This window comes from Chiloscyllium plagiosum, chromosome 5 (assembly GCF_004010195.1).
Source record: "Chiloscyllium plagiosum isolate BGI_BamShark_2017 chromosome 5, ASM401019v2, whole genome shotgun sequence".
NCBI lineage: Eukaryota > Metazoa > Chordata > Chondrichthyes > Orectolobiformes > Hemiscylliidae > Chiloscyllium > Chiloscyllium plagiosum.
Genome location: NC_057714.1, coordinates 44,208,221 through 44,232,569, shown reverse-complemented (window position 1 = coordinate 44,232,569; position 24,349 = coordinate 44,208,221). Strand labels below are relative to the sequence as shown.

Genomic DNA, 24,349 nt, shown 5'->3' with positions numbered 1-24,349 from the left:
GGCAAAAATATGATGAGAAAGCAGCATAGAATAAGTGTAAATTAGTTGAAAAAAGTTATGAGGGCTTTCTCAAATGTAAAAACTAGAATGTAGCTGAAGTAAATGTTGATCAATTAGAAGCAATTTGAAATAAAAAAAGGCAGAGGTATAAAAAGTATTTTGTTTGTCTTCTATAGAAAAACACAAAACATATCTGAATAGAGCAACCAAGGGACAGTTAAGACTGAGTGTAATCAGAGTTGGAAGTTCATCCTGCACTCTAATTACCTCTGTTAACTGCTGCAAATGTAAGTAGGAAGCAATATCAATGATGATGACGCAACCCCATGAAAGTAAATATAGAGTCATAGAGAGATGCAGCACGGAAACAGATACTTTGGTCCAACTCGCCCATGCTGACCAAATATCCTAAATAAATTAGTCCCATTTGCCAGCATTTGGCCCATATCCCTCTCAAACCTTCCTTTTCATATACCCATTCAGATGTCTTTTTAATGTTGTAATTGTACCAGCCTCCACCACTTCCTCTGGCAGCTCATTCCATACACGCACCACCCTCTGAATGAAAAAGTCTCTTTTAAACCTTGCCCTTCTCACCTTAAACCTATGTCCTCTGGTTTTGGAATCCCCCACCCTGGGGAAAAGACCTTGTCTATTTATCCTATCCATGCCCCTCATGATTTTATAAACTCTATAGTCACGTCACAGCCTTCGACCCTCCAGGAAAACTGCCCCCGCCCATTCAACTTCTCCCTGTAGCTCAAACCCTTCAACCCTGGCAACATCCTTCTGAATCTTTTCTGAACCCTTTCAAGTTTCACAACATCCTTCCTATAGGGGGGGAGACCAGACTTGCATGCAGTATTCCAATAGTGGCCTAACCAATGTCCTATACAGCTGCAACATGACCTCACAACTCCTATACTCAATATGATGAAGAGTAACATTCAACACATTGGAAAAATCCCTGTACGTCCTGTCCAATAAAAGCATTGAGCAATCTGGTCAATTATTGTCCGAATTGTTCACTTTCAATCATTAGCAAATGGTGGAAGGTGTCATTGGCAGTTTTGTTGAGCAAGAGTTATTCGGCACAAATGTTCAGTTTGAGTTTCCCAGTGCCACTGGACTCCAGACCATATTACAGGCTTGAACCAAACCTGAATAAATAGCTGCATTTCAGACGTGAACTGATAGTGACGGCCTTTATTTTTAAGATAGCATTTGGCTGAATGTGGCTTCAAGGAGCCCTTGGGAAGTAGTGAGAAACTTTCACTATGTGGTCATACACAGCACAAAGAAAGATGGCTATGTTAATTGGGATACTCACCATCTCAACCCCATAACGATCGTGGTGGTAAGATGACAGTGGGTGGGAGATCACATGTGACTATCAGAATAGTAGAAGGTGAACAAGATTGATCTGAATTTTGTTTTTAATCAGGCAATTCCTATGTTCCATGAGTTAACAATTCAGAGAGCAAAAGAACTATCTTTGTCTCTTGATTTCACATTAAGCATTTCATACTAAGCCTGGTAGGAATCTCTCAGCAGCTACCCTGTACTCCCACCCCACAGTTCCAATCAACGTCTTTGTAATTCTTCACATTACACTTTTAAAGTATTCCAATGTTCTCCCTCCTTTCTGCATATTGAAGCTACCTTGTTTGTTAACCAAGAGCTAGCTATATCCTAAATTGGGTCAATATTTAGCAGATTACAGAACTGATCTGACTATGTACAGTGTACAATTTCTTGAGTGTATTCTCTTATTTTAAAAAAAATTGGCTTAAACTTTTGAAATCTTTCCTCATTCACCTCCTTCACGCTTGGTGTCGTTACTGCCCCGCATTATTCAAAATTGTTCATCTTGGATTCTGTGTCCTGCATTATCCATCCTTCACTGGTGGATTCATTGGCATGCCATTTTCACAGACAAAAAACTTGGGCATCATTGTGTGCCACAAAATGCTCAATCATCTAGTCTAGATTAATCTCATAATTTATATCCACTTCAAGCTCAGTATTTATACAGCTGTTTAAAGGCTGTGGATCGAAAGCATTAACTGCTTTTCCTGGAATCATCTTGCAACGATCAACTATTTTATATATAAAGGGAGAGAAAATGTGTTTCATTCTCAAAATGTTACGCTAATACTCAAGATGCAAGTATTCACTATCAAAATTAAGAAACTTTCATCTAAATTACCTAGCATTCTAAAAAAACTTGAATTTAGCATCTACACATCCCAAGTATGTAAAACTTAGCTGCTAGGTTGGGATGATCAAGCTCTAAGGTCACCTCATTAAGAGACATGCTTGGGCAGTGCAGGAAGGCATTAGTTAGTTTCAGCAGAGAACTCTGCAGGAGACAATCAAACTTGGTTCTTTGCAAACAGAGGAGGAGCTAAGTGAAGGTCAGGTCAGAGTGGGCTCAAAACTGTGACATTCAACTTAGCACAATCTGTGCATTTCTCTTCTGTATAGTCATCCTGCTTTTAAAACCATTGAGAACAAATAAAGCTTGGTCTTTTTATCTGCATAAATGCTTTATTATGGAAAAAATACTAATTTAATTAATGGAGCTGAACTCATTCAGCAAATTAATGCTTGCAACAGTTTGTTTAATAGGGTCCCATGTTGACACAGCAGGAATTTAAAAACAAGGAACCTGTTATTTGACTAACAAGCAAATAACTGGAGCTCAAATAGACAGTCAAATTATTGTTTGCTATATAATTGGTACTCTGCTTCTCTGCTGAATTAAACAACACTAAATATTTTTGTTCTGCAGGTTTATATCAGCCAGATTAACCATTGACACCTTTCTTGCATACTTGAAATTAGCGTTGGTCAAAGATCAAGTATTTAGTTGAGATCTATTGCTTTAGTTTGAATTTTAAAATATTTAAAACAAATCTTGAACATAAAATTCTTCATGTAGAAAACTTTTAACTGCCATAGACAGTTAAAGTCTTTTTCCTAGGATGATGACGTCAGCTTGTACGAGGGGGCATAACTACAAATTGAGGGGTGATAGATTTAAGACAAATTTCAAAGGCAGGTTCTTTCCTCAGAGAGTGGTAAGGGCGTGGAATGCCCTGCCTGCCAATGTAGCTAACTCAGCCACATTAGGGAGATTTAAACAATCCTTGGATAAGCACATGGATGATGATGATGATGATGATGGGATAGTGTAGGGGGGCGAGCTGAGAATAGTTCATGAGTCGGCGCAACATCGAGGACCGAAGGGTCTGTTCTGCGCTGTATTGTTCTATGTTCTATAAATGTCACTGGTATGACATTGAGCCACTGGCTATTGGCATTCATTAGTTTATCGTAAAATGGTCCATGCTTAATTTTAAATTGTGGGGAGAGAAATATTATGAATATATTACGTGTTTTTAACATTACCTCCAAAAATTTGGTTGTCAACCTGGTTTAGTGGTAAGGTTGCTTATTCGACCAGAAATTGAACACACCAGTTTGGAACTTTAACATACTGCTGGCTGTTAGGAAGTACACTATTTCAGGGCAGGTACTAACCAACAATCCATCTGTCTGCTTGGTTGGATGGATGTGAAAGATCCTGTGACATTCAAAGATGAACAGGCAATTTACATAATATGCTTGGTAACAGTCGTGCCTCAACTGGCATCATTAAGACTGATTAGCTGCTCCATGTGGGACATTGCTGTTGAAATTTCCATCAAAGTTATATGAACTGACATAATAACAGTTATTATTCAACAAAAGTAAATCACTGGTTGTATAGCAGTTGGGGATGCCCTGTAAACATGAAAAGTGCAACGTTTCTAATTTTATAGTGACATTGATTGTTCACGTTAGTCAAGAAAAATATGTCACCTTTGGGGCATAAAATATCCAGGCCAATGCATAAAAAGGGTTAGGTTATAGAAAATTGCTTTCTGATGGTGCCCAATCCTCCTCATTTGATATTTATAGCTTCTGCTGATGCTATTCCTGGAATCTGGATCAGATGGCCTGCTATACACCAGTAAGAACCAGATCATCTAAATAATGGAATGGATTTGATATCTTCGAAAACTGCTGATCTTCATGAATTATCTCCAGCATCTGCATAGTTACTTCATTCTGCTGCTTTAAAAATAGAATGCACGAACAGATCACCTTGAGGTAGTTGTGGCATTGAGTCAGAAAATATGGCAACTTTGCAGCAAAAAGCTCTTACTATGTAGAGAATAATGTGGGTGTGGGGGTTAGTAGGAATTGCTAATTAGTATAACATTTCAATGTCCCCCCCCCCCCCCACCCCCCATGTACAATGCTTAGGTTAACGTTGCAGGGCTTTGATGAAGAGTCATGTAGACTCTAAACATTAGCTTGCTTTCTCTCCATGGATACTGCCTGGCCCACTGTGTTCTGCAGCATTTGTTTTCAGTACAGATTCCAGCATCTCCAGTAATTTGCTCATTCAATGTATGCAATGTTGGTGGTTAATGAAACAAGGTCTTGCTCTTGTCTCCCTACATTGCTTCCATTTCAAATTGTTAATAAAATAGCACTGCAATTTTTTCACAGCAGGTTAATACATTTCCTGGGCATGCAGTAGAATATGTTGTTTCCGTTCATTACATTTCTGATAAACCAAGATACTGCAGATGATAGAAATTTGAAGTAATAGCAGAAAATGTGAGGCATATTTTTGCAGTTCTGGAAGAACCTGTGGCAAGAGAGAGCTAAACATTCTGATTGTGTGCATGTGTGTGTCTCTGTCTGTCTGGCTCTCCCTCCCTCCACCTCTCTTTCCCTATTTCTCCAACCTTCCCCCCCACCCCCAACACCACCACAGATGCTACCAGACCTGTGGAGTATTTCCAGCATTTTATGTTTTCACTTCCTTCAACTTGGGACCTGCAAACTTTGACAAATTCTGCTTCAGCTCTAACTGCTGTATGTCTGGGTTAAATGTCATTCACAAGAAAACGTTATCTGTCCAATTGCACCCAATGAATTACCTGTGAAGGCTTCATTCTGCACAGTCTCAAAGTTAATCCTGAAAGGCACTTGGTTTGATGGACTGCTTGTAGAAGAGACAATATGGGCTCTTGGATCTGCAGCCAGTAGGTGAGGCCCCCACCTGAGCGGAATTCCGCCCCTTATGTGATTCAGTGTCCAATTTCATTTGATAACACTTGTAAAGCACATATATATCTGTGTGCCTATATTTATGTGTATGTGCATTATAAGTACCATGTCTGTATATATACGCACCATTTAGCGTAGTTTCATTTAAAATAATATCATTGTTATAGTACAAAGGAGACCTTTCAACCCACTGACTGTAGTGCAATCAATTCAATGTCATTCCCATTCTGTAGCCCTGCAAGTTTATTTCTATTCACTTTTTAATATGCTTGGATATGCCTAGAGAATGTCCTCCTTAAATTGTTCAGAAATTGTGTTTGACAGTTTTGTACCAGTAAATGAACATTGCTGTCAAAGAAGAGGGCTGCTGTTGAAGTGTTTTCCCTTTTCTTTAGACTAACTATAGATGTAGCTGACAGGTGGTATTTGTTCACCATTAAATCACTGTCGCTATTTGAACAACCACAGAAATGAAACAGTTGGACATTTTAGGATTGTACAGTTGTACAGCATGACTTGTATTTAAAAAATACAAACACATTCTTCTGGTTGGCTGAAATGCTGAGATTTGGAAATATGTCCGTACCATTTGCAGGATTTCTCTAGCACTCAATAGGAAATAATAACATTTGACTTTGTTCTTTCTTTTAAAAGAAGATATTTACTCTCTTGCTGCCCCACCACCAAACGCACGATAATTCATGGTGTACAGTCCACATTAACTTAGTGTTCATCATTATTAATTCCCAGTATTATTGATAAGCCATAAGTAGAGAAAAACGTGCTCCAAGCATAGCTGTTAACAAGCGAAGGCTGTGCACATTAGCACATTATTCTGGAATTGTGCTTAATCAACTCTATTTTCACTTACTGTATTCTTGCTACTCTTTTTTTTCTGGAGACGTATTTTCCAGTGGGATCAGATCTGTTTTTTGATCATAGTTTCAGGAACTGGTTTATGTATTCAAATTCCTGTTCAAGTTAGCACTATTTCATCTTGCATTCAGTGTTTCAGATTTCCTATTTTTGGCAGTGCAGCTTTACAGCACAGTTTGAAATTGAAAATTATGTACATCTGCTTCTGCTTATTTTGGAATGGAGACATTCAAAAATATCTTCACATATTTTTGTGGCGCATTGCAAGCATGCAGTAGGAAATAATAGCATTTGATTATTTTTCTATTTTTAATCAAATTCTTTGTACTTAAATTCTTCACTGTGGTCACCTTAGTAAATTAATTTGTCAATGTTATGGCCTCTTAACTTGACAATAAATATAGGAAGACAGGAAATACCACCTTCCATATTATTTTAAACTGTGAGATCAGCAAGAGGCCTTTAAATGATCAGCATAATCACAATATCAACTATTATTCTCATGGAAGAAAAAAAACTGGTAAATATGAGAAGCAAATTAACTTCATAGCGCCTTCTCTGAATATTCTTAAGTAAGGTGCATTAATGCCATTGCAGAAATATGCTCCTTAATAACTTCATATTTAGATGGTCTGCCAAAATTTCCTGTCAGCTTGACTGTGGACAGTCACTTCAGCAGTGATTGTTTTTCCCTTACAGCATTCTTTTAGACATCTACAGTGAGTACTAATAAACTTTGAATGCATTTTCACTGGCCTGTCTAATATAACAGAACAGACACTGCCCAAAAATTACCTGCCACCCTGTTAACTTCAGAACCCTAGCCAACATTATCCTCAATAGATCCAGTGAGCAACTGAAATGCCCATCTTGTGCCATCCAAATTGGGATCCTTCAACATACATTGGGAAGACAGAAGTTATTCTGTTTGGTTGACGGCACAAATTCCATTTCCCAGATACCCACTTCATCCCTTCTTATGGCAACTAACACACTAAATAAGATTGTTCATAACATTCTTAACATATTTGAGTGTGAGATGAACATCCAAAAACACATTCATGCATCAGTTAAATTGCCTGTATGTATCCCCCCTGTAGTTTTGCCTGATTTTGCCTTGGTTCACCTGATACTTTCCTCCATTTCTTTATTATCTTTACCCTTTACATAATCTGAATTTCTTTGTGCCATAATTCTCCCCAAGTTCTGTTGACCCATCACATTTGTGTATATTACAGGTGAGCAGTGCATCAAGCTAAAATTCTCTTCAAGGAATTCCCAATGCCTCTCTGGCCTCGCCTGTCCCTACCTCTGTAACCTCAAGCACTCCCACAACCCTCTGAAATCTCCGCACATGCTGAGAGGTTATTTTCCCTTGCAAGTAAGTCTAGTATCATGAAGCATAATCTCAGAATAAGTGGTCATCCATTTAAGACAGAGGTGAGGGGAAATTTCTACTCTCAAAATGAAGTGAATCTGTGGGATTCTTTAGTCCATAGAGCTGTAGAGGTTGTGTTGTTAATGATATTCAAGGCAAAGAGATTTTTAATTAGGGGATTGCGGATCACAGGGAAAAGGCAGTAAACTACTTTTGAGGTTTATCAGATCAGCCATGATCTCATTGAAGGGTGGAGCAGGCTCAGTGGTCTATGGCATATCTTGCTGTAAACGAAAAAACAAATGGGATTAAATCATGCAAATTATACGAAATGGGTGAGTAGTTTAGGTACACCTCATTGAAATGTACACAGAGTACTCAAACTGTTGTTTGTAATTTCTCTCTTGCATATGTGCACATACTTTACTATTGTCAGCATTTCTACAATTGTCAGATACCTTGCATTATTGTGCAGTGAGACCACACAATTCTCGGATGCTTGTTTGAACAATGGTTACCCTGGATACCTTTAGGTAATGTGGGAAACTTGCAAAATGCATCAAAAAACCTTAATAAACGATGTACACCAACAGCGCTTAACACTCACTGTCTTAATTTCACAATGAATTCAAGGTTATTCTCATATCCTCTACCTCTATCAAAATTCAATCAGTCTAGAATTTGTAGACTGAATTTTCCCACAAACCTATCACCTGCCCTATAGCTAAGTTGCTGTTGGCTGTTGTCTAATGTAAATCATTCTCACCCTCACCTTCAAATTCTTCCATGATGATGCTTCATTGCGTCAAGTGAATAATCATAGGTCTCTGGCTTTTCCTGCTAATGCACCATCAAGAAAGTACAGCTTGTTCTTGTTCTACTACTGACTTACTATACTTTGCTTTCTAGGATTATCAAAATCTCAAAAGAACTGTATCCTGTTAACATTGTTTCAAAAACGTGCAAAAGTTGTTCTCAGTATTGTCCTGGTCCACCTGCCCTTGTACTGATACTCATCCTAAATCTTTCTCTGTTTTTTTCATTGTCAATTTATTTACTTGCCCAGAGCTCTGACCATTATTTTTTCATGCAATAAACTAGTAGATGAATATGTTGTATTTATCACATGCAATTTGATCTTTTTGTAGGAGGCACCACCTGAAACCGCTGGTCCTTTAACAGCAACAGAAGAGAGGAAAGAAAAGGTTCCAAGCCCACACCTCAGCCATCTCGTTGTTTTAAATTCTGCTGAAACACTATACGGTCTTGCAGAAAGGGTCGTTGCTACAGAATCTTTGTAAGTTCCTGGGCAAATTTTGATGGAGTGTTAAAAGCACCATTTTTATTTTCTTTGTAAGAGAGGTTTTGAAAGTCCAACAATATAGAAGCTATTTACCATCAAAAGGAGTTCATATGGAATCATAGAGCACTTACCACAGACAGGTCAATTGGTCCATTATCTAGTCTGCCTGTTATTTTCCGCTCATGAACCATATAATTTAATTCCTTTCATGCTCATTGCTAATGTACTTCACTGTGCCTCTTTTACAAATAGTTCAGGTAAAAAACACTTTGATTCAGCAAGACTTTGTGGCAGAAATACATATATTAAGAAAGGTGCTTTCAAGATTATTTCTAATCATCCTTTGGTTTAATTTTTTAATGAGTAGTGAAAAAAAACAATTACGTATTCTAACATTTTGTAAATAACCATCAAATGAAATATAAATCTTAGCTGGAGATTTGATATTAAAGCAGTGATGAACATCTAATGGTTAAGCATTTTAGATTACATTACATTACTTACAGTGTGGAAACAGGCCCTTCGGCCCAACAAGTCCACACCGACCCGCCGAAGCGCAACCCACCCAGACCCATTCCCCTACATTTACCCCTTCACCTAACACCACGGACAATTTAGCATGGCCAATTCACCTAACCTGAACATTTTTGGATTGTGGGAGGAAACCGGAGCACCTGGAGGAAACCTACGCAGATACAAGGAGAATGTGCAAACTTCACACACAGTCGCCTGAGGCGGGAATTGAACCCGGGTCTCTGGCGCTGTGAGGCAACAGTGCTAACCACTGTGCCGCCCACACCATGCCGCCTTAAACGATTAAAGGAATCCTACTTTTGGGAATTTCCTGCTTAATCCTTTCTATCTAATTAGTTTATTTAGTTTTTGATCATCACTGAATTTCTCCTTTTATGGTTTGAAATCCATTTTCTGAGCAGGTACCTACAGAGATTCAGATTTAGATGGCAACAGTGGATTAGGCTCATCCACTCCATCTACTTTTCTTTGTTTTTTGGCATTTTTTTAGTTTATTTTTCTACTTACTTTCTGGAGAGAAAACTTGATCATGGTGGCAGCGACAGCATCACAACTTCTAGAGGTCCAGAATGTGGCAGCGGCTGGGGCCCTAGATCAGAACTTTGACAGTTGGAGATCGAGCCCAACGCGTGAAGAATGCGCCCAGCGCGGTGGTTAGGGAAGTCCCCCCCCCCCCCCCCAGCATCTGCAGTGATGGTGAGAGCAGGCAGGCGATGGTTTCCTGGAGAATGGGCCAAAGTAGAGGAGATCATGCCCTTGTAGGGAGTGCGAGCTTAGCATTTAGAAAGACTTGAATTTTTATCTTGGTTTTGTTTTCTGCTTAATATTAAGAAGGACTGTCATGTTTAACTTTTAAGTTTGTTTCTTTATTTTTCTACTTTGTACCTACGATTGTATTCCTAGGTACCTTTGTGCCTAGGTTCGTGCTGGGAATGGCGACATTGTATGCTTTTCACTGTATTCCTGTACTTCTGTACCTGAGTACATGTGACAGTAAATTCTAATTCTAATTCTACATGAACATTTTTTGTAAGTTTACAAGATTTGCTGGTAGTCTAATGGATGAGATGTAAAGGCTGTGTAAATAATTTAGCTGAGGCATTAGACAGCCATTTTCATTCAGTCATCAACTGGATTCTTCCCAATCCTTATCTCTTCCATTCAGAAGTATCTTTGACGAGGTATGAATCTCTTGGACTTTGACTATGTAAAAAATTGTATAACGTTGTCAGATGTATCTGATTGAGAATTGATGAAAGCAGTCAACTAAAGATATTTATTGCAAAACTTGGATTTAAAATCAGTGATTCGGTTTTAAGATGGAGGACTGTAACCAAACCAGCACGACTAGATTATTTGCCCCTTTTAATCCATTCTTATCAAACCTCCTGACCATCCTTATGAAATCTGTTCCTTTCTTGGATTGAGTAGAATTAATGATTTGCTTTGAGAATAAATGTGAAGGTGAATTCACCGTTTGAAGTTGTATTTTATAGATGCACCTCTTCAGAGTTCTCAGATAGAAATGCCTCTTCCATAGTTCCTTGTAATGTTCCAGATGACAGCTGACACGATACCTTCTCAGTGTATTTGGAGATAGCTTGTACTGCAGATGCTGCTGCTCCCCTGCTCCTCTGATGCTGCTGGACCTGCTGTGCTGTTTCTATCTCCACAGTTTTATCAACTTTCCTCAAAGCTTTCAACAATTGCTTAATGAATAACTGGCCTTATTTCTTTTCTCAGGGTATTTCTAGCTGATCAATTTGAATGTTTGCAGCCGCATCTTGATGCCATGATGCCCTCAGCCAAGAAGCCTTTTTTGCAGCAGTTTTATTCACAGGTCAGGACTCAAGGTTTCTAACTTAATAAGCGCACTACAGTTGTGATGTAGAGAAGAATTTTGCTAATCTTAAAATGCCTATTTCTGCTGAAATAAGATCTCATCCAGTTGTTGGTTGGTTTGTTATATTTGGCCATTTTTCTTCCCTTCTGCTCTGACATCAAATAGACTGTGTCAACTGCAAGTGAGCTGCGCAAACCAATTTACTGGATTGTGGCTGCCAAAGCCATTGATTATGAACAGATGCTGCATCTTATGGCTAATGTTAAATGGGATATCAAAGAAATTATGTCACAGCACAACGTATATATTGATACTCTTCTTAAGGTAAGTGAAAACATGAAAATTATTGTAATGGCAAATTCTTACAATATATTAATCAGACAGATATTTAAATTACTATGCAGTATTACAGGAATGTTTCTGGAACTCCTGCTTTGCCTTTTCAGTTAATGCAGTACAGTTGAATAGTTTTGAGTTGCTTATTAATGAGAGACATAGTATTTGTTCGCTTGCTTTGATCTTAAATAATAAAATCTGTGCAATTTATACTAGAATGTATTTATTAATTAATGGCTAGATATACCTTGTGAATTAATTTCAACTGTATGTTAAATAAATAACACTGAAAATGAGTTTTAAATCAAGCATCATGAGGTTTTTTTAAAAAATTGGATAACTAGCTCAGTATCCTCTTGCTTTCCTTCATGCAAGGTAACCAGGTAGTCTAATTTACTACTGACTGTGGATTGAAACAAATTACATTGTATAATTATTCATCTCCATTTCCATAATCTTTTCAATTTATTTATGCAGTTAATTAAATAATGTAATTTTTAAAAAAATTTACATTTATTCCTTTTCCCAACTACTCATTTGAGGATTAATTTTTTACTAGTCTCTTTAATCCTGTAACCGCAACCCCCCCCCCCCCGTCCCTGTGCATTCCTGTAGAATACCTTTTCATATCTGTTTAAGTTGAATGCAATATTTTTGTAGTATATGCTGGTTTTCAATCATTCCAAAGTAGAATATTTTACTGTAGTGTAGTGATGTGATTGCATCAAACCCACTATAGCCTGAATCTTCTGACTGCCATAATCACTATCAGTTTGCTGCTACTTTCTCACCCGGGGTCGGCACTGTGTTTTTGGGCCCAATTTGTTAACGGTGTAGGTTTAACTTCAATCCCACTGAATCCTCATGGTGTAAGAGCATTGGGAGAAGTCAAACAATGCCTCCTTTTTACAGCACTAACTACCTTATTCCTGTAAGTGGAGCATTTAAATGTTCTAAAGCTTCATTGAAAAGCTACGGAGAGATGGGAGTGCCTTATGGTAATAAAACTGACAACCAAATGTTGAGGGGTCTGGAGCTTGTAAGTGGATGAGGGGATGGATTGTATTGGTGGGAGTGGGAAGGTCAGGTCAGGTCAAGGGGTATTAGATTAGAGCAGGTAAGGGTGGGTAAGTAGTCAGTCGTGGTGAGGACCATACAGTTGTTGGTTTTATAGTTGGGAGATAGAGCAGGTTTCAATCTCTCAGATCTTTGCTGAGTAACTATCCAGGTGAATGAGTTAGAGCTCATGAAAGTCTCCAACTGTAACTCAACTCTGACTGGAGACTTTATTACAGAATTCAGGCTGACAGAAAATTATCCGTAAGTTTAAACTTTCAGATAAATTTCACGGTCGCCAATGTAACAAATTCAGAACTTTTCAATTAGCTAATAGGCAACTTTCAGCATAAGTTACTGCAAAAAAGATCTTTATAAATTAATTATAATAAACAATGTACAGAAATCTGGCACTGTATCTCCAGTGGGACTTGGTCTGGAAATTAGACTGATACCTGTATACACCAGATCTGTTTAATTTTGAAGTTCCAATGTTAGAGAATGGTGGAATTTCTGTTTAATGCTATCGGTCCAGTTTCAGAGGGCAGGAACACTCTTCAAAGGTCAAGAGACCACACTGGGGACCTAGCTGGACTTTTGAAATCATAACCTGAGAAATGGGAGTAAGAGCAGACCATTTGGCCTTGTGAACCTGCTCGTCAGGTACCTCAGAACTTGACTTAACTCCACTTCTCTGGCTGCTCCCATAATCGTTCACTTTCTACATTAATCAAAGATCTGTCTAACTCAAGTTTGAAAATATTCAGTGATACAACCTCCATTCAAAGGCAAATATTTAATTCAGGAAAATAGCTTAGTCTGTTTTGCCAAGAGGACGACTGATACACCTATGTTACGATTTGTAGGCTCTTTACAAGCACTTCTTCCCAGATCTGTAACTATTTCTTCCCAAGCTATTTATTTGAAATACCTTAATCAAATCCCCAATACCCAGAAGTCCTAAAACTGTCCAAACGAAGATTACAAATATTTGTTTTAAATGTAAGGCAAGGCACATTATTGATTCTTGATCTTTCTGCGAACATTGAGATTTACCAAATCATCCAATACCTATCCTCTGTTGTCTGACTCAATTACATTGTTGCACAATGTTCTGCTTTTACCTTCCACGTGTAGCATCTCTACCAACCTTTCCATTCTTGCTCTTTCTATGAAAGGACTTGCAAAATTTCATTCTTGTCACTCGTTTCATGAAATAATCCACTGACATGGGGTCAATTTACATTTGTTCCACACATATGACAGCAGACACCAAAGTCTACATTCCCAATACTTTCTATTTTGATACTTTCCACTTTTTCTATCCATCCTTGAATCAGCCAGTATTACTACCAGATGAACATTTGAAAACTCCTGTCACAACTCTATATTTTGTTACTAGGTTGATCATAATTGTAATTTCCTTCTCAATCCCAAGAATGAGCTTGCAAATCCATTTCCTTTATATTGGTAAGATCACAACTGTTGCAGTATCTACCTGTAACTGAAATCTTTATCACTATATTATTTCCTAGTCTCTCGGCACCATAAATTTAAACTCTTAAACCTGTGTCCTTCAAGGTGGTCCTTATCTGTGGTTGTTTCACCCCTCCCTCCAACCCACTTTCCAAGCTCTCTGTTCCATTGAACCTGACTCTTGTGTACTTTGCCTCACCAATGGTAGCCATACATTCAATTACCACTCAAGGAGGGCAATTCTCCACCTGTCCACTCTCCTGTCCTTCTGAAAGACCCTGTTTAATCACCAAGCTTTCCCTCATATCTCTGCTTATAGCTTTGCACCCCTGCGTACTGCGGCTCCCCATCATAACTGTACCCAGCTCCCCTTTGGACCACTTTCAAGTGCTTTGTGATATCTTACTGCACTAAAAGGTGGATAATATATAAGTTAATAAGGTGTGTATAATTTTAGTCTAGGATATGTTTATGATTGCGATTGTTATCTGTCACTGCAGGAGTTTGAACAGTTCAACAAGAAGCTATCTGAGGTTTCCAAACGAGTGCGTATACCACTGCAGGTCTCTAATGTCCTCTGGGAGCATTGTATTCGGCTGGCGAACAGAACCATTGTCGAAGGGTAAGCTGTCCTTTATTAAACACATTTCTGAAATTCAAAGTTACAAAATGGCATGCATGACTGACATCAACAATGTCTAGGTAAAAACCTTCATCCGCCATGACCAGGGCCTCCAAAACCTCCGTTTTTTTTTCTCCCAACGTCCCCAACAGTACCCTTCCACCGACACACTCATTCGTTTGGCTGAACTGGTCCTCACCCTTAACAATTTCTCCTTTGAATCCTCCCACTTCCTCCAGACCAAAGGGGTAGCCATGGGCACACGTATGGGCCCCAGCTAGGCCTGTCTCTTTGTTGGTTACGTAGAACAGTCGATCTTCCGTAATTACACCGGCACCACTCCCCACCTCTTCCTCCGCTACATTGATGACTGCGTTGGCGCCAGCTCGTGCTCCCGCGAGGAGGTTGAGCAATTCATCAACTTCACCAACACATTCCACCCTGACCTTAAATTTGCCTGGACCATCTATGACACTTCCCTCCCCTTCCTGGACCTCTCCATCTCCATTAATGACAACCGACTTGACACTGACGTGGTTAAAGATGCCCTTCAACGCATCGCGTCCACATCCCGCACCTCCGCCCTCAGACCCCACTCCTCCAACCGTAACAAGGCACCGCAGGAACTGTAAAACCTGTGCCCACACCTCCTCCCTCACCTCCATCCAAGGCCCTAAAGGAGCCTTCCACATCCATCAAAGTTTTACCTGCACATCCACCAATATCATTTATTGTATCTAATCCAGAATCAACAATGTCTAGACAAAGGTGACGGGAACCTTTGCAGAAATCAGAGCTAATGAGTTTAAGTCTATTAATTTTGTATTTTGTGAATGCACGTTTACTTGAACTTTATAGTACTTACAAGAGGTATTTTTTGTGGACTACAAGTCAGTAATCAGTAATCATTCATCAGAATAATGGATATTGGGATCAGTTGCGGCTCATTATCTTAAAGGATAATTTTGAGTCCATACTATCAAAACCAGCACAAAATAGAAATTGTTATACGCACACTGCTATTTCTCAACCAATAAAAAGAAGAATCAGAATATTTGTTTTGCTTGAATGTCCAATTAGTGCTGATGAGAGGTGAGTCCTGCTATCCGTGTAAGCTTGGATAATCCGAATAACACGTTCAGTGGAGTTGGCTGATAGTACATGTAAATATATAGCTCTATATATCTGTGGTAGTAAGCCAAATTCAAATCTCACTAACAAACCCCAATTCAGATTCAAATTTATACATTATTCAGTGCTTTAACACGGTTTAGTCAACTTTATGATACTGGTTTGAATTCAAACTGAATTTACTGGATGAGAGAGACCTCTAAGTAAATCATTTGAATAGTGTTTGACTCATTGATAAAAAAATGTAAAATAACAGAATAGATATGCCCTTAAACTTCAGAAAAAAAGGTACTTGAATTTTATATAGCGTGGAGATCCCAGATAGCTAATGAGTACTTTTGAAATGCTTTTTTTAATGTATTTACTTCTTGATTACTTCATATGAAGCTATTAAAGTCTGATACACAAAGAGTTTATAATTGTAACATATTTATAGGAAGTTCATTAAAACTATTAGTAATTTGCAATTGCTTTGAGAGAATTGAATTATGTTCATTATTATCACAGAAACAACTAACATTCATTGGTTAGGTAGCATTGTGGTCTCAGTAGCTACAATATGATGTTCAAGGTGGTGATGTCCAGTGAACAGAACAGGCTTGTGGAAAGTCTTTGGTAAATTCTTTCATTTATTGGGTGAAATTCCATCCCTCTATCTGCTTCTGTACCACCTCAAATGCCTCCAACGTAGTTATCAACTTTGTTCCTTTCACCCGTAGTCATCTTAGCCTTTGCACCCATATTTTTGTATATCAGTGTGAAGCAATTTGGTAACATTGTATAGTTAAATCTGAAGAGATTAATCAATTTTATTGAAAATGTTGCATTATTTCATTGATCAATTCGCATAGAGAAATGGATTATTCCTATTTAATGTATTTACAACCATGAGTTACTAAATCACAATATATTAATACACATAGCTAAGGATGTTGCCATATCTGTCTGTCATTGTGGAAACATGATGTGGAGGAGCTGGTGTTGGACTGGGGTGAACAAAGTTAAAAATCACGCAACACCAGGTTATAGTCCAACCTGCTGGACTAAAGCCTGGTGTTGTGAGATTTTTAACATTGTGGGAACAAGCAATTTTGAATATTCAAGAATAGTTATTCCTGTGAAATAAGTCCTCTACGATCACTTTCTTTGCTTAAGATCAAACTCACTTGCCAGGAAAAATATTTTAAAACAAGGAAATTCCTTGAAGGTAATTCGCACTTGCATTCCAGTAATAAGTATGACTAATAATACCCAACAATTCATTAATATTTTGCAGTGCATGTCCACCAAGTTGCAATTTGTTTTGAAGAATTGTGCACAATTTGGTGTGCCAATTAAATTTTAATATCGGACTAGAAGATTATATCAACTTGGCATTAGAGAATATTTTCAAATAATCCTTTCTAATGAAGGCTGAGGTGCGAGCAAAATTTAGACTTTGCTGCAAGTCATAATTGAACAATTCATTATTTTCATAATTTCTGTGAGTTATATTTAGAGTTGTCATTTTCTTCCTTCCCTTTCCACTATTAGTTACGCAAATGCAAAAAAATGTAGTAATGAGGGGCGTGCTTTGATGCAACTGGACTTTCAACAGTTTCTAATGAAGTTGGAGAAGCTGACAGACATCAGGCCAATTCCGGATAAAGAATTTGTAGAAACCTACATTAAAGCCTATTATTTGACTGAAAATGACATGGAAAGATGGATTAAAGAACACAGGGTAAGAAGGGAACAAGGCTGAAGTTTTTCTTGAACAACTGCAAAAATATTTTTGCAGCTGCAAAGTTTTAGATGTTAAACATGAATAATTTCACAGCCTATAAAACCGTTATGCTTCTGTTAAAATTTTAAATATCGACCGACAACTTTTATGTAAGCGTACTTTATTTTCTGTTTACACAAATTTGTTTTGCAAAGTTGACTGACTCTTTCCATTCTAACATCTGACCTGTTTTCTTTGTGCAGGAATATTCAACCAAGCAGCTAACCAACCTAGTGAATGTTTGTTTGGGCTCGCATATAAATAAAAAAGCACGGCAGAAGCTGATGGCAGCTATTGATGAAACTGACAGGCCTAAAAGATAGCCCTTACCACTTGTTGTGCTCACTGTTGTTCAAGCTGGCACAGGGATAAATAAATCCACTCTAAATAAATAAATAAATAATGGCTTTTTGTGTTACACGCATTTATGATGCATGTTACTTGTTTTCTGATCAAAAAAGCAATGTTACATGATGAACTGGGAACTGCTGCTTTAGTGTCTAATGTGTGTTAACATTTAGCTTCATTCCTTTCTTGTTTGATATGCCCAATCCTCCTAGTAATCCTGTTTTTAGAATCTAAATGAAAGCGATTCAAAATGTTCTGCTTATTCTTGGTGGGAGCAGGCTATAATTTTTTTATCTGTTGAAATATGGGTTGTAAGGATTATATATTGTAACAGAAGGAAACTCTATCTTAGTAGTGTTACTAAGTGTGAAGTACTCTATGTATTGAAGCAAATGTTAACGAAATTGATTTTACACTCATTTTTCCATATGTAAAAGAGTAAATATTAATAAATGAGGGCTACTTATGCTTCATACAGAACTATTGTAAGTAAAGAAACACAAGTTAAATTCTGTACATCCTCGTTTGATTTGTTCTGATATTAGAATTTGAAAGCTAAGTTGTTCCTTGTTAAAAGTGTATCATGGATTGGTATCTCAACAATAAAAAAGCTCAAACTGGGAGAATTTTTATACCCTACAACAACTTGTGTTGAATCAGTCATAATGTTACTTGGAGATTGTGTGTGTGTGGACAGCAAAATTTGATTTTTCATGACAATTTTCATGAAATGGATATTACCAGCTTCTTTAAAATAATAAAATCATTGTAAAATAAGTCATCATTCAGAGACTTCCACTGTGTTATCACTAGGTTTGCTGTGTGACAGTAAACTTAATCCACCACCTTGTTGCTGCACATTATTTGATGAACCCCACCCTTTTAATAGTCTCACTTTTTTCCATGACCATTAAGGTATATATTCCTTATATGTATTTTTTCAATTTTCCAGTACTTTTTGTTGTGTTTTCAGGTGTGTATAGTTCTGCAACTGAGACTGGTTTCATAATGGGCAGAGGGTGAAAATGAGTCTCCATGGGTGCTGTGCTATTGAGAAGCATCTATTTGAAAGTCTGATTTTGGGGCTAATTTTTAATTATCTTAAGAAATAGAAGCAGGAGTTGGCTATTCAGCTCATCGAGCCTGCTGCAGCATTCAGTAATGTCCTGGCTTATCTAATTGTGGCCTGACCTTCACTTTACTGGCTAACCATCAACTGTTGACTTGTTTGTAGATGAAAAGTCTGTAAGTCTCTGCTGCTCTCTGTGGTAACTCCTTCCAAAGACTCATGGACCTCTGAGAGAAGGAATTCTTTTTCGTGTCTGTCTTAAGCAGAATGCCCCTTATTTATTACTTAAACATGCATTGGGGGGGTTAAAGACTTCAAGGGAAGTATTCTCACTATACCACAAATCCTGTAATCCCGACAGCATTCTTGTGAATCTTTTCTGCGTCCTTTCAAGTTTAATAGGATCTTTCCCGTTGCAGCGAGACCAGAATTGAACACACTAATGTCCTGTACAGCTGCAACGTGACATCCCAACTCCTATACTCAATGCTCTGACCAATAAAGGCAAGCGTGCCAAATGCCATCTTCACCACCCTGTTTACCTGCAACTCCACTTTTGCAGAACTATACACCTGCACCCCCAGGTCTCTATTCAGCAACACTCCTTTGGCCTACCATCGGCTGTATAAATCCTGCCCTGGGTTGCATGACTAAATTGCAATGCTTCACATTTATCTGAATCAAACTACCTCGGCCACTCCTTGGCACATTGGCCCATCTCATCTGCTAATGTTTTCTGGTTGTCGCTCTCTGTATCAATTTTATATTTGTAGTCCTTATTTTGAATCAACCCACATGCTATAATACCTATTCATCATAATTTGATATAATGCTGCTATGGTTTGATACATATTTCTATGTATCTCTGGGTATTGGATGCTCACATATAGTCTTTGAGGATGCTTTCTTTTTACCGGAATACTACCCTTGAGCATCCCTAATTTGTTTTTATCCTCTGGTATGAATCGCTCACTCCTCAAGTCTTATATATTTACATATTACTGAATGCAGCTCGCTAGCATTGTGTCGAAGGCCTTCTCTTACATGTTAGGTGGTTTCACTTATTTTGCCCTGCTCCACTATGTCAGAGCAACATTACTTGCACATTCCATTATATCAGATCTTGTGAATAAGGACTAGGGACTTGTTCATCACTTGCCCTGCACTCTTATGGTTTTTTTTCCCCCTGTTTATGGTTTTTTGTCAGTGGGAAGTCGTAGTTATTAGTAATTTAGAGTAATAATTTGTAGGGGTTGCCTTATTTAATTTAATTGTTTATCTGTAGCCAGAATCTAGTACCTGTAATAAATAATGATTTTTGTTAAGTACAGAAACTTGGTCTGTGTTTCTATCAACTTAGGTGTGAAAATCAGGTCGTTTGTGGATTGTGCACATTATTTTTAAAGACTTCAATGTCTGTGATAACTCTCGGACTAGTGGGGGTTGATTTCCAATGTGGCACCCCAATGAAGCAGAACAATATCTTTGGTCTAAACACGGACAAAAGAGCTGAGCTCTATTGGTGATTTGTGAGTAACTTCTCTTGACATCAAGGCAGGATTTGCCCAAGCGTGGCACCAAGAAGTCTTTGCAAAATTGAAGTCATTGGGAATAAGGAGAAACCTTCCTATTGGCTGAAGTAATATCAAGAACAAAGATAACTGTGGTAATTGAAGACCAAACATTTCACACTCTGGATGTTACAATAGGATTTTCGAAGGGTAGTGTCTTAACCAAACACTTTTAGATGCTGCATCAATGACTTTCCGTCCATAAGGCTAGAAATAGGCAAGATCCCTGATGATTACACAGTGTTTAATGCCATTTTTGACTTCCCAGATACGGAAACAGTCTGTGTCCTTTTGCAGCAAGACCTGGTGTAGATTTTATCATTTAATGTGATCTGAAGGAATGCCTAAGGGAATAAGAGAATTGGTGATGTACATTGTAAATTAAAGGTTAATGGGTCTGAATTGGTTATATAAAATGGCGATTAGGTGCTTGTGACAGTGGTAGTGTCCCTATCCCTAAGCCAGAAGACCTAAGTTGAAATTCCAACTGCTCCAGAGGTGTGTAATAATATCCTTGAATAGGTTGATTAGAAGATAACTTAAAAATAAGGAGCTAGGGACCAATAGTGTATGGATCTTAATAGGTGTGGTTAACAAATAAAACTCACTACATGTTAACTTGGAATCAGTTTAAAAATAGTTATGTTCTAGTGTGTGTGACATTGGTAACATGATGACTGAGTCAAAATGGAAAGTTTTAGGTTGCATAATTGTATAATCAGTGGAAGAATGATGTCACACTGTGGACTTGGGTCACATCTTTACCAAAGAAGTCACAAAGTATGACATTGACTCTTTTACTGTATAGACACAGCATAAGAAGCAAGTTTGTTTCTCAGAATTGGATCCTGATGTATTAAAAATTGATGAGCAGATTATTAATGTTCATGGACAAAATTGAACAATAATTTATTGACTGCTTTAGAGGCATGGTTAGGTTTTAACAAATTTAGTAAAACTGAGGATGCTGAATGTAAGTGTACATAATGGAATTTTGTAGATTGTACTCAAGACTGCAGAAGTCTTATTTGGAAATTCCCCAATCTGTGCTGGCATTTAACTTACGAGATTGTATCAAAATATCAAATACAGATAGACTTCTAGTTCTGACAGGAGCTAAATTTGCAATTAAAGACACACTGCTAGAACAAATGTCAGAAGCACTGAAAAAGGTTCTGAGGAAAGCATTGCTGGGAAGGAATGTTCATTGGACAATGAGGGCAATAGAACAGAAAATGGAGGACACAATGTTAACAATTTGGAGAGACCATTTAGGTATAGTTTGTAGTATGAAAGGAAAACTGTACCTAAAAGAATTAAGGACTGAAACTCTACAGATAACTGAGCAGTGGAGAAAATTTGGGATTTGCAAGAAGAAAATTAATCCCAGAAATGCTCAGGGTGTAGTTTTGGGAGTGATTCAGAATACCATTATACCATAACCTGTCCCAAACAGTATAATCAAATACTCAAACTAAATACCAAATAGGAGGTTCACAAGAAAAAGAAAATGGAGATACAGATCAAAGTGAAGTCATTTTTTTTGGTCACAAGAGGTTTCAGCGCAGTGGTGAATGTGAGATGGCAGTCTTTCGGTTGTGCTATATTAGACAGTAGATGCTGATCGACAGTATGTGGAATCGATTGACTAAAATGCTGTCTTCACTGTCTGAGTAATAAGGATTAGAACCCAGTTCAAGAATTTGAATTCTGACAGGTTCAGATTTGGTGATGATAAAGCACAATAACATTTGGAGACAGTACTTATTCCTTGTAAAGTAGCCTGAATCAATCATTTTACTGGCACAAATGTAGTGTCTAGTGAAATATCCTTGTTATCAAGTACTCTTTTCACTGCTGAAACTGAATATGGAACCTGATATAACTTGAAAATGTGTGAATTTGTAATTTACATAGTCAGGACACTGTTATATTCCATTAATGGAACAAAAGCTCCCCTGGATGTAGGTTTGCTCACTGAGATAGAAGATTCATTTTCAAACAAACCTTCCAGCTCAGCGAGCAAATCTACATCCAGAACCTCAACCTGAGCTACAAATCTTCTCAAAACCTTGCTAACAAGCTCTCCACTAAAAAAATTAAAGAATTGTTATTGACATCAAGATTCTATGATTAAATGTGAGAAATATAAAATATCAGTCAATTATGTTAAAATTACACAGGCAGTTTGCTCATCCATCCTTCTGAAGGTTAAAATATTCAATAAAGGATGCAGGGTAAGGAAAGGGGCATACGTTAAGCTATCAGAAAGCATAAATAATAGATGAGATTTTTAAGAAATATTAAAAGACATATCACAGCATTCAACAAGACAATTGATAAATACTCTCCCTGATAATGAGGGATAGGAGAGGGGGTTGGATCTGGATTTGCTAATGAATTTAGAGATGTGTATCTGAATAAGAAGGCAACACTTAAAAATAGGGCAGTATAGAAACCTCTTCTAGCAATGGGAGCTGTGAACGGAACGATGTAATAATAAAAAATTCATAAAGATTTGGCAGATCAGCCACACTGCAGATTCCTATCTGCACTAGCAGTCTGCATTGCGTTTAGCACTAGCATGCTAAGAATGTGTTGCAGATGGAGAATATAGTCTGTTTCGAGTAGTTTGTGGAAGGAATCCTAAAGTTCCAATGGTAATAAGTAATCAGCCCACAGTTTGAACGGAGCAGCAATTAGTTCCACTTTTCTGCAGCATTTCAATACACAGCATTCATGTAGAAAGGCTCTTTTTTTAAAAAAAAAACAAAGACTCAAAGGATTTGATGAGCCTTAAGATACAAGGTAAGGCTACCAGAACCAATGCAGGGAGTTTTGGCTTATTAAAGAATGGAGAGGTAAGGGGAAAGTTATTGATAAAGCTGAAAAAATAATTATGCAGAATGGGAATCAGACTGTTTATGCCCACTCTTCTTGGTCATTTGAAATGGATTACAAATGTGCAGATTGTGAAGGAGCCAGGTACCCCTCCTATCGAAATGTTTCACAGCAATGTGAATCAAATCACTGCAGTTAACAGTTTGTGATGATGGCCATGTCAGTTCTGATGGTTTGTACAAAGCCGTTGGCCCCAAAGAGCAGCAACCAAAAGTGGTACTAAAATCAATTTGTTTTAACAAAAGCGGCTGGTCAGTGGAGAAATTAGGCAATTAAAAGTCAAGCAGTGAAGACCACAGGAAAATATAAAAGCTGTATATATGGATGGGATGAGCGGCAGGATGCCATAGATAGGAAACATAAAGTGCAAAGATGGAAGACAAGAAAATGCCATGTAAGCTCAAGAATTAGTCTGGGAGTAAACATGTTCCTAGAAAGAGATCATGAATCACTGAAAGGAATCCTATTAATAGGAGGGGTAGGTCAAGCAGTAGCAGTCATGGAAGACATAGAAAGCAAGATAGAGAATGTAACTTAAAAAATATGAGACAAACCAGGAATACTAACAGGAGCAGAGCCCGTATGATCAGAAAGTCTTAGTAACCATGAACAAACTAGAAGACAAATTAATAAAAGATGCTGAGCAGCAAGAATTTCAAAGCTGGACAGAATTTGTGATGGTTGTGGGAGTGCCAGGTATGAAATAATAGCCCTATCACATAAGTAGTCATGCACAAAAAAGATGACTTCGGATGTAAGTTATAAGCTTAATACAAGGCTAGTGCATGAGGTATGAAGAAAACTGGGGATTAAGATGGGATTCTGGATTAGTGGTGCTGGAAGAGCACAGCAGTTCCGGCAGCATCTAAGGAGCTTCGAAATCGACGTTTCGGGCTTTTGCCGCAACCCAAAGGACTAGCCACACTACCATACATCAAGAGCATTTCCGAACTGACAGCCAGACTATTGCGACCACTAGGACTCATAACAGCACACAAACCAACAGCCAC

The 24,349-nt window shown here is 37.9% G+C and overlaps 1 protein-coding gene across 2 annotated transcripts in view; it reads left to right on the top strand.

Annotated features, from left to right (window-relative positions):
* vps50 (VPS50 EARP/GARPII complex subunit) overlaps window positions 1-18,443 on the top strand; it is a 182,923-nt gene extending 164,480 nt beyond the window's left edge. For both annotated transcript variants that reach the window (XM_043689946.1, XM_043689947.1), the window contains exons 23-28: window positions 8,533-8,681; window positions 10,965-11,061; window positions 11,230-11,388; window positions 14,433-14,554; window positions 17,219-17,408; window positions 17,654-18,443. In XM_043689946.1, the coding sequence (XP_043545881.1) occupies window positions 8,533-8,681; window positions 10,965-11,061; window positions 11,230-11,388; window positions 14,433-14,554; window positions 17,219-17,408; window positions 17,654-17,773 (837 nt within the window). In that variant the 3' untranslated portion in view covers window positions 17,774-18,443. The remainder of the gene's footprint in view (window positions 1-8,532; window positions 8,682-10,964; window positions 11,062-11,229; window positions 11,389-14,432; window positions 14,555-17,218; window positions 17,409-17,653) is intronic.
* The last annotated feature ends 5,906 nt before the right edge of the window (window positions 18,444-24,349 follow it).